This window comes from Polypterus senegalus, chromosome 4 (assembly GCF_016835505.1).
Source record: "Polypterus senegalus isolate Bchr_013 chromosome 4, ASM1683550v1, whole genome shotgun sequence".
NCBI lineage: Eukaryota > Metazoa > Chordata > Cladistia > Polypteriformes > Polypteridae > Polypterus > Polypterus senegalus.
This window is the reverse complement of record NC_053157.1, coordinates 145319909-145333824: the sequence shown is the minus strand read 5'-3', so window position 1 is coordinate 145333824 and position 13916 is coordinate 145319909. Positions and strand designations below refer to the sequence as shown.

Genomic DNA, 13916 nt, shown 5'->3' with positions numbered 1-13916 from the left:
TACACTGTACTTAGAAACATTAAATATGTTTCATTTCACGCCATGCCCCGTAACAAACTTTCGAAAATAACGTCTTCTTTTTGGCGGTTCTCACCATTATGCTGTAAGGAACTTTTGAAACTGACCTCTCTTTTTGGTGGTTTCATTCCTTATTTCTGTTAACAGAGAATTTATTTCATAACAGAGATGCACAAGGGCCGCCCCTGGTCCCCCTTCCTTCTTCTGCACAGCCGCTGTCCGCGCACCTACCACGTGGTTGGCTCCCTGCCTATATACATTGACATGCCATGCTTATGTCCCTCCTCACTCGCTTCCTTACTTTCCTCAGCTGTTTGGCGTGCTCATTGCTCCCTTCTTCTATACTCCACTGCTTCAAGCCTGTTATTGTTCACCTTGCTTCACGTCTTCCTGCTGGTGACTCCTGCCTTTTCATTTATTTTCTTCACACTCTTAATCCTCCAGGCATGCCTCTGCATTCTCTACTTTTGAATGTTGGTGCGCCAATTATGTTACTACGAAACTTACACCCACCAAAACTTTGTAATGGCACCAGGCTTCAGATCAAATCTCTGCACAAGAACCTCATTGAGGCAAATGTTTTCACTGGAACTGACTCAGGGGAGACTATATTTATTCCCTGCATCCCTCTCATACCCTCTGATTCCAATTCAAACGCCTACAATTACCAGTAAGGATCTGCTTCGCTATGACAATAAATACAGTTAGGTCTATAAATATTTGGACAGAGACACCTTTTTTCTAATTTTGGTTCTGTACATTACCACAATGAATTTTAAACGAATTCTCAGATGCAGTTGAAGTGCAGACTTTCAGCTTTAATTCAGTGGGGTGAACAAAATGATTCAAAAAATATGAGGCAACTTAAAAAAAGCATTTTTTAACACAATCCCTACATTTCAGGGGCTCAAAAGTAATTAGACAAATTAATTAACTGGAAATAAAATGTTCATTTCTAATACTTGGTTGAAAACCCTTTGCTGGCAATGACAGCCTGAAGTCTTGAACTTATGGACATCACCAGATGCTGTGTTTCTCCCTTTTTAATGCTCTGCCAGGCCTTTACTGCAGCGGCTTTCAGTTGCTGTTTGTTTGTGGGCCTTTCTGTCCAAAGTTTAGTCTTCAACAAGTGAAATACATGCTCAATTGGGTTAAGATCAGGTGACTGACTTGGCCATTCAAGAATTTTCCACTTCTTTGCTTTAATAAACTCCTGGGTTGCTTTGGCTGTATGTTTTGGGTCATTGTCCATCTGTATCATGAAACGCCGCCCAATCAATTTGACTGCATTTATCTGGATTTGAGCAGATAGTATGTCTCTAAACACCTCAGAATTCATTTGGCTGCTTCTGTCCTGTGTCACATCATCAATAAACACTAGTGTCCCAGTGCCACTGGCAGCCATGCATGCTTAAGCCATCACACTGCCTCCACCGTGTTTTACAGATGTGGTATGCTTTGGATAATGAGCTGTTCCACACCTCCTTCATACTTTTTTCTTGCCATCATTCTGGTAGAGGTTGATCTTGGTTTCATCTGTCCAAAGAATGTTTTTCCAGAACTGTGCTGGCTTTTATAGATGTTCTTTAGCAAAGTCCAATCTAGTCTTTCTATTCTTGAAGCTTATGAGTGGCTTGCACCTTGCAGTGCACCCTCTGTATTTACTTTCATGCAGTCTTCTCTTTATGGTAGACTTGGATATCGCTACGCCTTCCCCCTGGAGAGTGTTGTTCACTTTGTTGGCTGTTGTGAAGGGGTTTCTCTTCACCATGGAAATGATTCTGCGATCATCCACCACTGTTGTCTTCCGTGGACGTCCAGGTCTTTTTGCGTTGCTGAGTTCACCAGTGCTTGCTTTCTTTCTCAGGATGTACCAAACTGTAGATTTTGCCACTCGTAATATTGTAGCAATTTCTCTGATGGTTTTTTTTCAGTTTTTGCAGCTTAAGGATGGTTTCTTTCACCTGCATGGAGAGCTCCTTTGACCACATGTTGTCTGTTCACAGCAAAATCTTCCACATGCGAGCACCACACCTCAAATCAACTCCAGGCCTTTTATCTGTTTAATTGATAATGACTTAACGACGGACTTGCCCGCACCTGCCCATGAAATAGCCTTTGAGTCAATTGTCCAATTACTTTTGAGCCCCTGAAATGAAGGGATTGTGTTAAAAAAATGCTTTAGTTGCCTCACATTTTTATACAATCGTTTTGTTCACCCCACTGAATTAAAGCTGAAAGTCTGCACTTCAACTGCATCTGAGTTGTTTCATTTAAAATTCATTGTGGTAATGTACAGAACCAAAATTAGAAAAAAGTTGTCTCTGTCCAAATATTTATGGACCTAACTGTAAGTCACAGGGCCAGACTCTAAAAATGGTCAGCATTGACTTGACACAAGATTGCTTCTCACATGGTCAGCTGTACGTTGCATACTAAAGAGTAAGCTCAGCAGACAGCTTGGTCATTTTACAGCCCGAGGGCAGAACTCCAAATGTCGTTTACAAAGAGATCCTTACATCCTAAAAATGTGCATTTCTCATACACAACATTTACAATCATAAATTAAACTCTTTACAATTATCACAATTCACACTCAATACTAAAGTAAGCCTATGACAATTACATTGACAATCGTGTTACATTATTTTTAAAATTTTTCCGTTTCTTTTCATAACTTCTTTAACACACAACTTCTCCGCTGCGAAGTGTGGGTATTTTGCTAGTACTATCATATACATATACATATAAAAATATTTAATACTTGGAAGTTTTATTTATCTAACATTGAATTACAGTACAATTAATTTGTTATTTTTTGACACTGATCAATAGAAAAAGACTCTTTATAATCCATGTGAAAATAGATCTCTGCAAAGTGGTCTAAATTAATTACAAATATCAAGCCCAAAGTAGATGATACAGGTTTGGCTTTATGCTTGGAGTTGTTATCTTGTTACAAAACAAATTTTCCCCCAAGGTGCAGGTTTCTTGCACACTATAGCAGGTTTTCCTACAGGATTTTCCAGTATTTTGCTGCATTCCTTTCACCTTATACCCTAACAAGGCTTCTGTGGCCAGCTGCAGAGAAGCATCCCCACAGCATGCTACTGCCAACACAGCGCTCAACTGTAAGGATGGTGTATTTTGGATAATGTACAATGTTTTTCGGCCAATCATGGCATTTACTCTGACAGCCAAAAGCTTAGTTTTGGTCCTATCAGACCGTAGAACCTTCTTGCAGTTGACTTCAGACTCTCCCGTGTGTCTTCTGGCATATTCTAGCCAAGACATTATGTCATTACTTTCTCTTTAACATTCTTCCATAAAGCTGTAACTGGTTAAGCACCTGAGCAATACTTGTTGTCTGCACAGTCTATCCAATCTCATTAACTGTAGCTTGTAAGAGTTATCATAGGTCTCTTGGTGGCCTCCCTCACTACTCTCCCTCTTTCATGGCCAATCAGTTTTTGTGGACGGACTGCTCTAGGGAGATTTCAAGCTGTGCTATATTCTTTCTATTACTTAATGATTCATTTAACTGGACTCCAAGGGATATTCAGTAACTTAGATATTTTTGTCTCATTCCCCTAACTTGTGCTTTTCATTGACTTTTTGCAGTGTTGCCTGGAGTGTTCTTTTGTCTTTATTGTGCAGGTTAGGCTATGATATTAACTGACCACAAGTTGGACCTTCCAGGTGTATTTTCACTACACTCAACTGAAACCCCTCGACCTCAGAAAGGTGATCTCCATTGAACTGATTACATTATGTGATTTTTTTTTAAAACCAATTGGCTGCACCAGACATGTTTTAGATGTGTCACATTAAAGGGTGTGAATACCTATGGGATCAATTATTTTGTGTTTTATATTTGTACTTTACTAGTCGCCCACATAGAAGTGAAACAGGACAGTGGGGAGGGCCCTGCCTGGCTCCATACTCCTTATGTAAGGCTTTTCATCTCCCCACGGCCTACAGCCTCTGTTTCAGATTAGCGCAAATATATCGTTCCTGCAAGCAAACTATGATTAGCACGATGAGAGAAGTCGCAAAATCAACCAGAATGTTCAAGCAAATTCTAGAAAAAAGCCTGATCTAAATTCGTTAAGTAGGATGTAAGATACGCCCCGAGGCTGGCGTGTGAGTGAGGAGGGCCCTGCCCCCTCCCCTCAGACCTCTGTGTTTCTACCGGATTTGTGCAAATACTGTAAATTGGTACCACAAAATTAATAGGAACGTTCAAGCAAATTCTAGGAAAAAGCCCAATCTAAATCCGTTAAGTAGTTCTTTCATTCACCAGCTAAGCGGATGTAAGATATGCCCCGAGACTGGCGCATGAGTGAGGAGGGCCCTGCCCCACTCACCTTGACCCTCTGCATCTCTTTTGGATTCGTGCAAATAAATTGGTACCACAAGTGAACTATGATACTTAGCATGATGAAAGAGGTCACAAAATCAACTGGAATGTTCAAGCAAATTATAGAAAAAAACCTGATCTAAATCTGTTAAGTAGTTCTCCCATGAAAAGCAAGCAGACAGACAGACAGATGATGGATTTTATATATAGAGATTTAGACCATGTTGTATACAGGTAGATCAGTTTTCCCATTAAAGAGCCTTTCTCTTTCTTATAGCATTAAAAAGCCAAATTAAATTCATTGTGATTCAAAGTTGCATAACAATAAAATGGGAAAACTTCCAAGGGGTGAATACTTTTATAGGCAATGTGAGGTACTATACTATATATAAATAAAAACCAACACTAAATACTCAATTCTATAGGTTATTTCTCAACCTGTTCTTAGCTGAAGTGTGGCCCTGAATAGAGTAGAGTTCTTGATTGCAAAAATTACTTTAGTTAACCAACAGCAAACCTCCAGTTAATTAAGTAAGTGAAGAGCTGCTACTGATATACAAATCGCCCACTGAGCAGCTATGGGAACAAAATACATTTTAATGTTCAAAATAGAGCTTTAGCATCAAGTCTTAGAGCCGTTCTTGTTTTCTTTTTTCTACCAAAACAAACAGAATCTAAAGAAGAAGACTGAAACACCAGTAAATAAATAATAGAAAGTAGTAATATTGCAATACTGAAAAACTAAAACACATCAGATGCAAAATCATATTTGCTAAATACCATTAAAAATGCCATAACAATATACAGGTTGAGGATCCCTAATCTGAAATGCCTCAGACAAGAAGTCTTTCAGATATTTTTAGATTTTGGAATATTGCATATACATAATGAGATACCTTTGGGATTTCATATACACCTTACCCACATAGTCTGAACAATTTTTATGAGATATTTTAATTTTATTTTTTTGCATGAGCAGAGTACCTGTATTAGCTGTTAAACAAGAGCAAAAAGAAACAATTGCAGGCATTTCAGTCTCCACCTATGGTTAAATGGTTATTGTACAGAGAGAATAAGCAATGAGTAATGCATGTACAGTAGGTCTGTCGGTGATGATGATTAATAACAAAGTAGGACCACAGGAGCGACACAGCCTATGCTCCGTCTAAGCTGCACTGCCAGCTCTTCTGAATAGTATTGTTCATATTCCCTCCCATGCAGCAGTTTGGATGTACCATGCAGCTGTCATTGTGCCTTTCACCCTTTGATAATGCACCTGAGGTTCCCAAAACAGCCCACAATATGCTCAACCCACACGCCCAACTCATCAGTCATGTGTTGGTGCCTCACTTGAAATTGTAAGCCCCTTCTGAATTGAAGAATTCAGTTGTAAACATTAAGTACCAGATCCTGTGTTATTCACATCCGCTCATAGTAAGAAAAAAACAAAATTAGAGGGAACACTGGTCAGAGCCCCGATTGGGCAAGTGAGGTCAGGTATGGAATTTAGTACTTGGAGTGTCATGTCACCGCTCAAAAAGCTTCAGATTTTGGAATTTCAGACTAGGGATATTCAACCTTTTTGAAGTAACAATATACAACAGTTCAAAACAACGATTGTTTACTGTGGTATGTGCTACTAAACCAGCCTCCCAGCTATGAGATTCTGATACAATTCAATAACTCCTGTTTGAATGGCAGCCACTGCCTACATCGCACTATACCACCACAAGGCACATTGGTGTTCTTCATGTAATTATTTCTGACCTTCGTTATAAAAAAAGATTATAAAATAATGATTCAATGGCAATAAAAAATTGGGCCTTCTTGTAAGACTGGAACCATATCATGGCTAGTTGTGAGCTCAGTTTCATAGCACCACTTTAGGTATTTAACTGAAAATTTCTGATTATCCCTGTCAGAAAAACTTCCTTTTTGGGAAACAAACATGCATAATATGCTACAAAATGTGTGACAGAGAAGGAGAAAGTGAAAGAAAATGCTAGATTAATCTGAGTTATCAAAAAAAGGCAGCACAAAGACTCACCTCCAGCCTGGTCCGGTCCACATCCTTAGGCAACTTAACACGAACTCTGTTTGTCACAGATAACATTTCATAGGGATAAACCTGAAATTAGAAGCAAACACTGACTGGACTTACATTTGCCACATAGTAAAAGTTATACATGTAATAGAAATATAAAAAATATAGTACATAAAGTTCCAGATAACTTGTCTAGATTTTCAGATGGTCAACAGCAGATCTTCTTTTCTTGAAATACTTTTGCTTACCTTATATTCTGCAAAAAAGCACATTATGAGTTGTAGTGATTAATAGTGACAGTAAGAAGATGTGCACATATCAAATTAATAACAGTTAATTGTTAAGTTATTATAAACAAACTGGTGTTTATAAAGTTTTAAGGCTTATCCTTAAATGTCTAAATAAAATAACAAATGATTCAATGCCCGTTTCCCCTTTGCATTTACACATTTTCTCCTTTCTAATTCTAGATTGCTTAACACAATGAAGATACATTATGGCTAAGGTTTTAAATAATCCATAATCATTTACTCTATTGCCCAGTAGTGACTCACTACCTTCTAGATTTTATAGCTCAGGAGTTACAATTCTCTGGGCGAACTAACTACAGAAAAAAAGAAGAGATCACTTTTTTATAACTAACATTTTACTTGTCCTTATTCTTTTTATGCATTTGCTGTTTTTTTGGTGCATACAGCAATTATTCACTTCTGGTAGTATTTACCTGTTGAGTCATGGCTTGACAAGCTTTCTTAATATCTGTTTTACCTTACTTACTTAATCATGATACATCAATTGTTATCACAGGATGCATTTCCCTAGTAGTGTAGTTTGCTAACACAGGTTAACAAAATAGTGATAAGAGTGTCTCAAGGCTGTAGGCACCATTAATTCCTGGAATCTGCCTGGTTGGTAGTTCCCAGACAGCAGGTTTATAATCTTATGCTGGGTCCTGGCTTTGGGGGCACAATGGATACAAACTCTTTGAAATTATTTGAGGATGGTGGATAAAACATCACCTTGGGCAGCAAAGACACTTTTGTACATGTTGCATTTGTAACATGAAATTATCTCTCATCATATTGTGGCATGACTGCATGTTCCTTGTCAGAGAACAAATCAGAATATTAGACAGAGTTGCTCTAAAGAAAGGCAATAAAATCACTACCCCAAATATTTATTTCAGGTGATGAGTTTAAAAGAAAACTCCAGGGTGGTTTGTATATATAACTAGTAAGTGGTTGCTTATCACTTGAAATGCATTATATCCATTGATTGCAATAGTTTAAGATACCAGCTGTCTGGATCCCTGCGACCCAAATTTGGATTAAGCAGGTTAAAATCGATTATGTGAGGTGTGCGCTTTGGGTACAGGTCATGTATTGCAGAAGCTCAATTACTGGCATTATATCAACAATAAAAATAACCAGGAGAAGATTATTTTTAGACTTTTTTTTGCAGTGCTGCTTTGTCTGCAACTGAGCTGTAGTAATGTGCATGTAAGCTAAAAACACATTTATATGGAAATTCTGAGCATAAATTCTGTTTTGAATTATAAATTTATAAGTATACAAAAAATGAATACTCTAGACAATATTAAAGCTTGGTTATTAAACGAGATAATAAACACCTTAATATTTCATTACACTTTTGCTTCTATAAGACAAATGAAAATTTGTACCTCGAGTGCCCCATGTTGAATCGTGGTCTGTTTCATATTGGGCTAAATTGGTTGTCTAAAATAAAAAATGAATACAATTTTATTTTTAAGTTAACTACTCAAGCAGACATACTTTCCACTTAATGAAACCATTTCATTACATGTGCCTTTTCCCCAATTTTATAAAACACTGACCATTATTATTCTAAGAATGGCTGATTTTCATTGCAAAACTGAAAAATGTGGCTTGAACCACATCTAACACCAGAAAGTCAATGTGGGTGATCATATCTAACAGGGTTAGAAAAGCATGTAAATAAAAACTTTACTTTTGCTGCTTATTGACTCCTGTTACTAACTGACACTGACTTATTCATTTTTTGATTGTTCTTCCCTAAATACAGGTTTGAGAATGTCAGTTAAAATATGCATGACCTGTAGAGGGGTGTCCAGCACTCCAATCACCAAACACAACCACAACTACAAAAGTCCCAAATTCAAATAAAACAGATTTATTAACCCAAGTACCTCACAACAAGGTTCTTACATGTTGTGTATCCACAAATATTCTCTTCTCCTGTCTCACACACTCACTCTCTTATTTGTCAACTCCTCCCAGGTGTGTTTTGCACAGCTCCTCTCTCGACTCTGACTAGCCTGGATAAGGTTGAGTGGTTTCTTTTATCTCAGACCATGGAGTACTTCCAGTGCTTGGGCATAGCCTGATGGGGACTTCTGCTCGACCCAGAAGTGGTTACAAGAGTAGGGATCATAAATCTTCACATCACCCTCTGGCAGCACCTCTGGAACCCAACAAGGCTGCCCATGGGACTACAGTTCCCAGGATGTCTTGTGGGTGTCCACACAGGTAATGCCACCCAGGGATTCAGGGATTATTGTAGGAGCATACAGCCCTGACCTGTTGTCTCCCCTAGTGACACTTGTCTCCTGTCCAGGTATTGTTCCTTAATCTAACCCTGCCAGGACACCAGTATACCCCGTTCCAAACTGGCATCTTCTGCCATCTTCCTGACTAAGACAGGGAACACCCTGTCTTTCTTTTTGGACATCTGATGAGCTGGGCTTCCAGCCAGGTAAAGAACCTTGCCCCATCCTGGCTGGGACTTCCGCCCAGGTGTGTCGTCCTTTACAGATGATAAAAGCAGGCATTTTTGACACTGCCAACAAAAACGAGCATGAACTGTTTTGAGAGTATTTGACCTGAGAGCCAGTAGTGATGTAATGATGGCGCTGCCCCATCTTGATTTTTTCCTTAACTCACTTGGTTAGGTTGCTTGTATGTTTACTCTTCAGTAGCCTATTCAGGGAGGTACTTGCATCCCCATGATAATGGGGTACAGATATCATCATTACATACATTTTATATGATCATTATATAAATTGTAAGAAAAGTGTTTTAATAATAGCAGTTGTTTTTGCAAAACATTTTAACTGAAGAATTTAGTCAGAGAGGTCGTTTCTGTAAATGAGCACCTTAAAAATGCTCATTCTGTAAGCTAGTGAACTACAGTAGAGTAAACAGTGTCATACGATAGTGTGGATCATTTAAAGTAACGCCTCGACAAAGCTAAAGATGGCGTCTTATCATATTTTTGATTTACTATCGCATGCTAAGCAGGGAAGCTTGGAGCTCTTTTAGGATTTTTACTGTCACTTTTTTATTTTAATTTGTACTTGGTGGTCAACTGTATTCCATATTCTGTGCCAAGTAAGATTTGAGCAGAGTGATCCAACACTCTACGGCTTAAAATTACACTGCAATTTAATAATCCTGACAAAGCTTTAAAATGACTGATGGATTTCTGCACAATAACATCATAAAAACTGAAAAGGAAAATATCTTGCCATGATGATATCCTGTACTGTCTTTAATCCTATCTAGACCTGACTTGCCTTTCTGAATGTGACTGTCCCTAATGTTTAAATCAGCAGGTCTCATTTCAGCACAGCTATGGCTATATCTTAGATTAAAGTCGCAAAGATAATGTTTATTCCAGATGTCAGGTTATTAATCTTTCTTTGGATCTCATGAATAAGATGAGAAGAAATATGTAAATAAATAAAGGCCAGATTATAGGACCTATATAAAATGAGGCTCTCACTGCACAATATTTGAAAGATTGGAACAATGACAGCAAACATTTAGGAAACATCGCCACCTGATGGACTTAGCTACACACTACACTGTAATAAGCCCCAAAAGAAAATGCCACGTTTAATCACAGGTAACGTATTAATATGCTTTCCACACATAAATCCCTTTCACTAAATTGGCCATTCTTCCTGCTGCTTATTTCTTTGGAGATTATTAAATCCAAAGAATTCTGGGAAACCTGCACATGGAAAAAATCAGACTGGTTTGCACGAGTCTGACTTCTTCATTAAAACCTTGCTGTAGGCTATGAACTTTAATTCTGTGCACTACTTGATACAACAAATGCAGGATAAATGCTATAGAAAAAAGAAATAACTATGTATGCTGAATTTCCTGAATCAGTTTCCAAGTCTGTCCCCCCTAATCATTTTTAAGTATTCTGTTAATAAAAGCACTGGCAGACACGTACAAACAGTCATATATTCTTTAATCTATGTGGGAGTATCACTCACAGCTGCCTCAGGAATTTGCTTCTAGGACGATGGAAACTTACGTTGACTCTGCTTCTATGGCATATATGCTTGCAGCTCTATAATTTGACCAAACAGCTAATAAATATTCTGATTATAATTCATAGAACAGAAGACTGTGTGGCACAATACAGGATACATTAATGATACCTATAAATGCAATTACAGGTGAGATAAAATCCCCTCAGATAAAATGCTTAAGGAAGGAACAGACTATGCTCCATACGAGGGAGTGAAAAAGAAGAGCCTTATTCTGTTTATCACACAACTAAATTTGTCAAAAACTATCACAAAACGCAGTCAGACAAGCCTAAAACTTTCATTCTAAGTATTTGGTGTTTTCTGCAAAAATAAAAAATGATCAAAAGGAAGAAAAAAATTACCAATTAAGACAGAAAGGAATAAATGGAGTATATAATATAAAAACAAACAAAAACATGAAATGGACAAGCACCCCTGACTGGAGCACTCTGAATAACTGATTATCATTATATCCCAGTTCAAAGAGTACATGACACTCACTACACATTACAAAAGAATAAAGATTTACATTGGGTTTACACAAGCAACAGAGGCCCATGATGTATGTCATGCTCTCCTTTATTATGGGGTGTTATGGAATTTTCCATGCAACAATTTATAAATTGATTACACAGTTAAGGAAATACAACCTTTTGTTTTTGCTGCAATTTCTACAAATTCACAATTACTAAGATCTATCTATTTGAACTTCTAGATCTGTATTTGCTCTAAAACACTTGCATGGTGTTGCAACCTAAAATACAGAAACCGTGGAACAAGGTACAGAACAGCACCATGGCCTGCATAAGTCAGTATGACCACATTCGTAACTACTGTATTTTGAATTAAGTTAAATATTTTGCACAACAGCAGCAGTTCTTGACACAGCATTAGACAATGAATGCTAAATGATTTTTATAAGACTGATATTTGGATATCGGCCAGTAGACTTTACTGGCCCCTTAGTGATCATCACTTTTACAGAGGTGTGCTGTGAAAAGTCACGCAAAATGACACCTTTTATTGGCTAACTAAAAAGATAACAATATGCAAGCTTTTGAGGCAACTCAGGCCCCTTCTTTAAGCAAGATGTAATCAAAACAGAGGTGTGCTGAAAGGCCCTATATAGACTAACAGAGAATATGTCATGGTATATATATATATATAGTGATGAAAACCCGGGCATCAGCAAGCTCAAACCCCATATGAACACAGAAGCACAGTCCTGGGTTCAAATAAAGTCTTATGGACTGATGAAGGAAAATTTGAAATATTCTGCTCATTACACACGGTGTTCATACACCATCGAGTTGGTGAAAAGATGGTTCCTCGGGGTAAGAAACAACAACTGTCAAACATGGAGAAGGAAGTGTGATGGTCTGGGGTTCTTTTGCTGGAGGCAGCAAAGTGACTGGCATTCTGAATCGAAAGGGTTACCACAGTTTGACTGTTTCATCAGCAAAAGGTGGCTACTTTGATGAATCAAAAATTTGAATAAAACTGTACATTTAATGATTACTTGACCTATTTTTTAATTGCATTTGTTTATTTGTTATATTCCTTTATTTCAGGTAACATAAAGACATTAAGCTGCATGCATCTCCATAAAAACGGAAAAAACTGACGTAAAACTTTTGACCGGTAGTGTGTGATATATACAGTATATATATATCCATCCATCCATCCATTATCTAACCCGCTGAATCCGAATAGGGTCACGGGGGTCTGCTGGAGCCAATCCCAGCCAACACAGGGCACAAGGCAGGAACCAATCCAGGGCAGGGTGCCAACCCACCGCAGGACACACACAAACACACCAAGCACACACTAGGGCCAATTTAGAATCACCAATCCACCTAACCTGCATGTCTTTGGACTGTGGGAGGAAACCCACGCAGACACGGGGAGAACATGCAAACTCCACGCAGGGAGGACCCGGGAAGCGAACCTGGGTCTCCTAACTGCGAGGCAGCAGCGCTACCACTGCGCCACCATATATTTTAAACCTTTTTATATATCTTTATTGTTATGCTCACCTGCACCCCTGTGCTTCACACATCCTAGCCCCAATGAATTTCTCTCCTGTCTGTTTTGTTCTTTGTTATCTGGTTTTCATTTTTTTTCCCCTTTTTATCCACTAATTCAATAAAAAATCACCCTAAAGGATAGGGTAGATTATACAAATCTTGTTCAGCTGTTCGTAACTTAATTGGCCTAGAACCAAAACAGGCTTCTTAAACTTTTGGCTCTACCATGTTGCAGTGTTTACTGAATGGAAAATGGAAAAAATAGAAAGAAAAACAAAAACATAAAAACTGAAAACCCCTATTGAAACAAAATAAACAAGACAAGTCAAATTAATTTAAATAAGAAGAGAAAATAAATTGATTCATTATGTAATTAACAAAAGGAAAATACAAGCATGCCAGAAAAAGTACAAAAAAGAAACACAAGACACAAATAGTACAGAACTACAAATAAATATGGAAAAATAAATTAAGAAACCAGAACTAGAATAAAAACAACTTCAACCTAAACACTTACGCTGTTAGAATAAAATGCTGTACCTATGAACTAGACTTTAAAGGAATCTTCTTCTTCTTCTACTTCTTCTTTTGGCTGCACCCACAGCAGATCATCTGTCTCCATCTATCCCTGTTTTTGACATCATTTTCTGCCACACCAACTGCCTTCATAGCCTCCCACACCACATCCATAAACCTCCTCTTTGGTCATTCTCTTTTCCTTTTGCCTAGCGGTTCCATCCTCAACATTCTTTTCTGATGTACTCCTCATTTTTCCGCTGCACTTGGCCAAACCATCTCAATGAAGCCTCTCTCACTTGGTCACCAAACCTTCGTACCTGTGTTGTCCTTCTAATATACTCATTCTTATGTCTACCCTTGTCACTCCAAGTGAAAATAGTAGCATCCTCACTTCTGCTACTTCCAGCCCTGCCTCCTGTCTTTTTGTAAGTGCCACTGTCTCCAAACTGTACAACATAGTAGGTTTCACTACCATTTTATAAACCCTCCCTTTCACTCTTGCAGTTACTCTTCTATCACAAATCACTCCTGTCACTCTTCCCCACCCAGTCCACCCTGCCTGCACTCTCTTCTTCACCTCTCTGCCGCACTCTCAGTTGCTTTCGACTGTTGAACCCAAGT

At 38.2% G+C, this 13916-nt stretch overlaps 1 protein-coding gene across 16 annotated transcripts in view; it reads right to left on the bottom strand.

Moving 5' to 3' along the window:
- ablim2 (actin binding LIM protein family, member 2) overlaps nucleotides 1-13916 on the bottom strand; it is a 315904-nt gene that overhangs the window by 32637 nt on the left and 269351 nt on the right. For all 16 annotated transcript variants that reach the window (XM_039751406.1, XM_039751419.1, XM_039751421.1 and 13 more), the window contains 3 exons: nucleotides 8104-8158; nucleotides 6671-6678; nucleotides 6426-6506 (listed from right to left, as the gene is read on the bottom strand). In XM_039751406.1, coding sequence (XP_039607340.1) covers nucleotides 6426-6506; nucleotides 6671-6678; nucleotides 8104-8158 — 144 coding nt within the window. The remainder of the gene's footprint in view (nucleotides 1-6425; nucleotides 6507-6670; nucleotides 6679-8103; nucleotides 8159-13916) is intronic.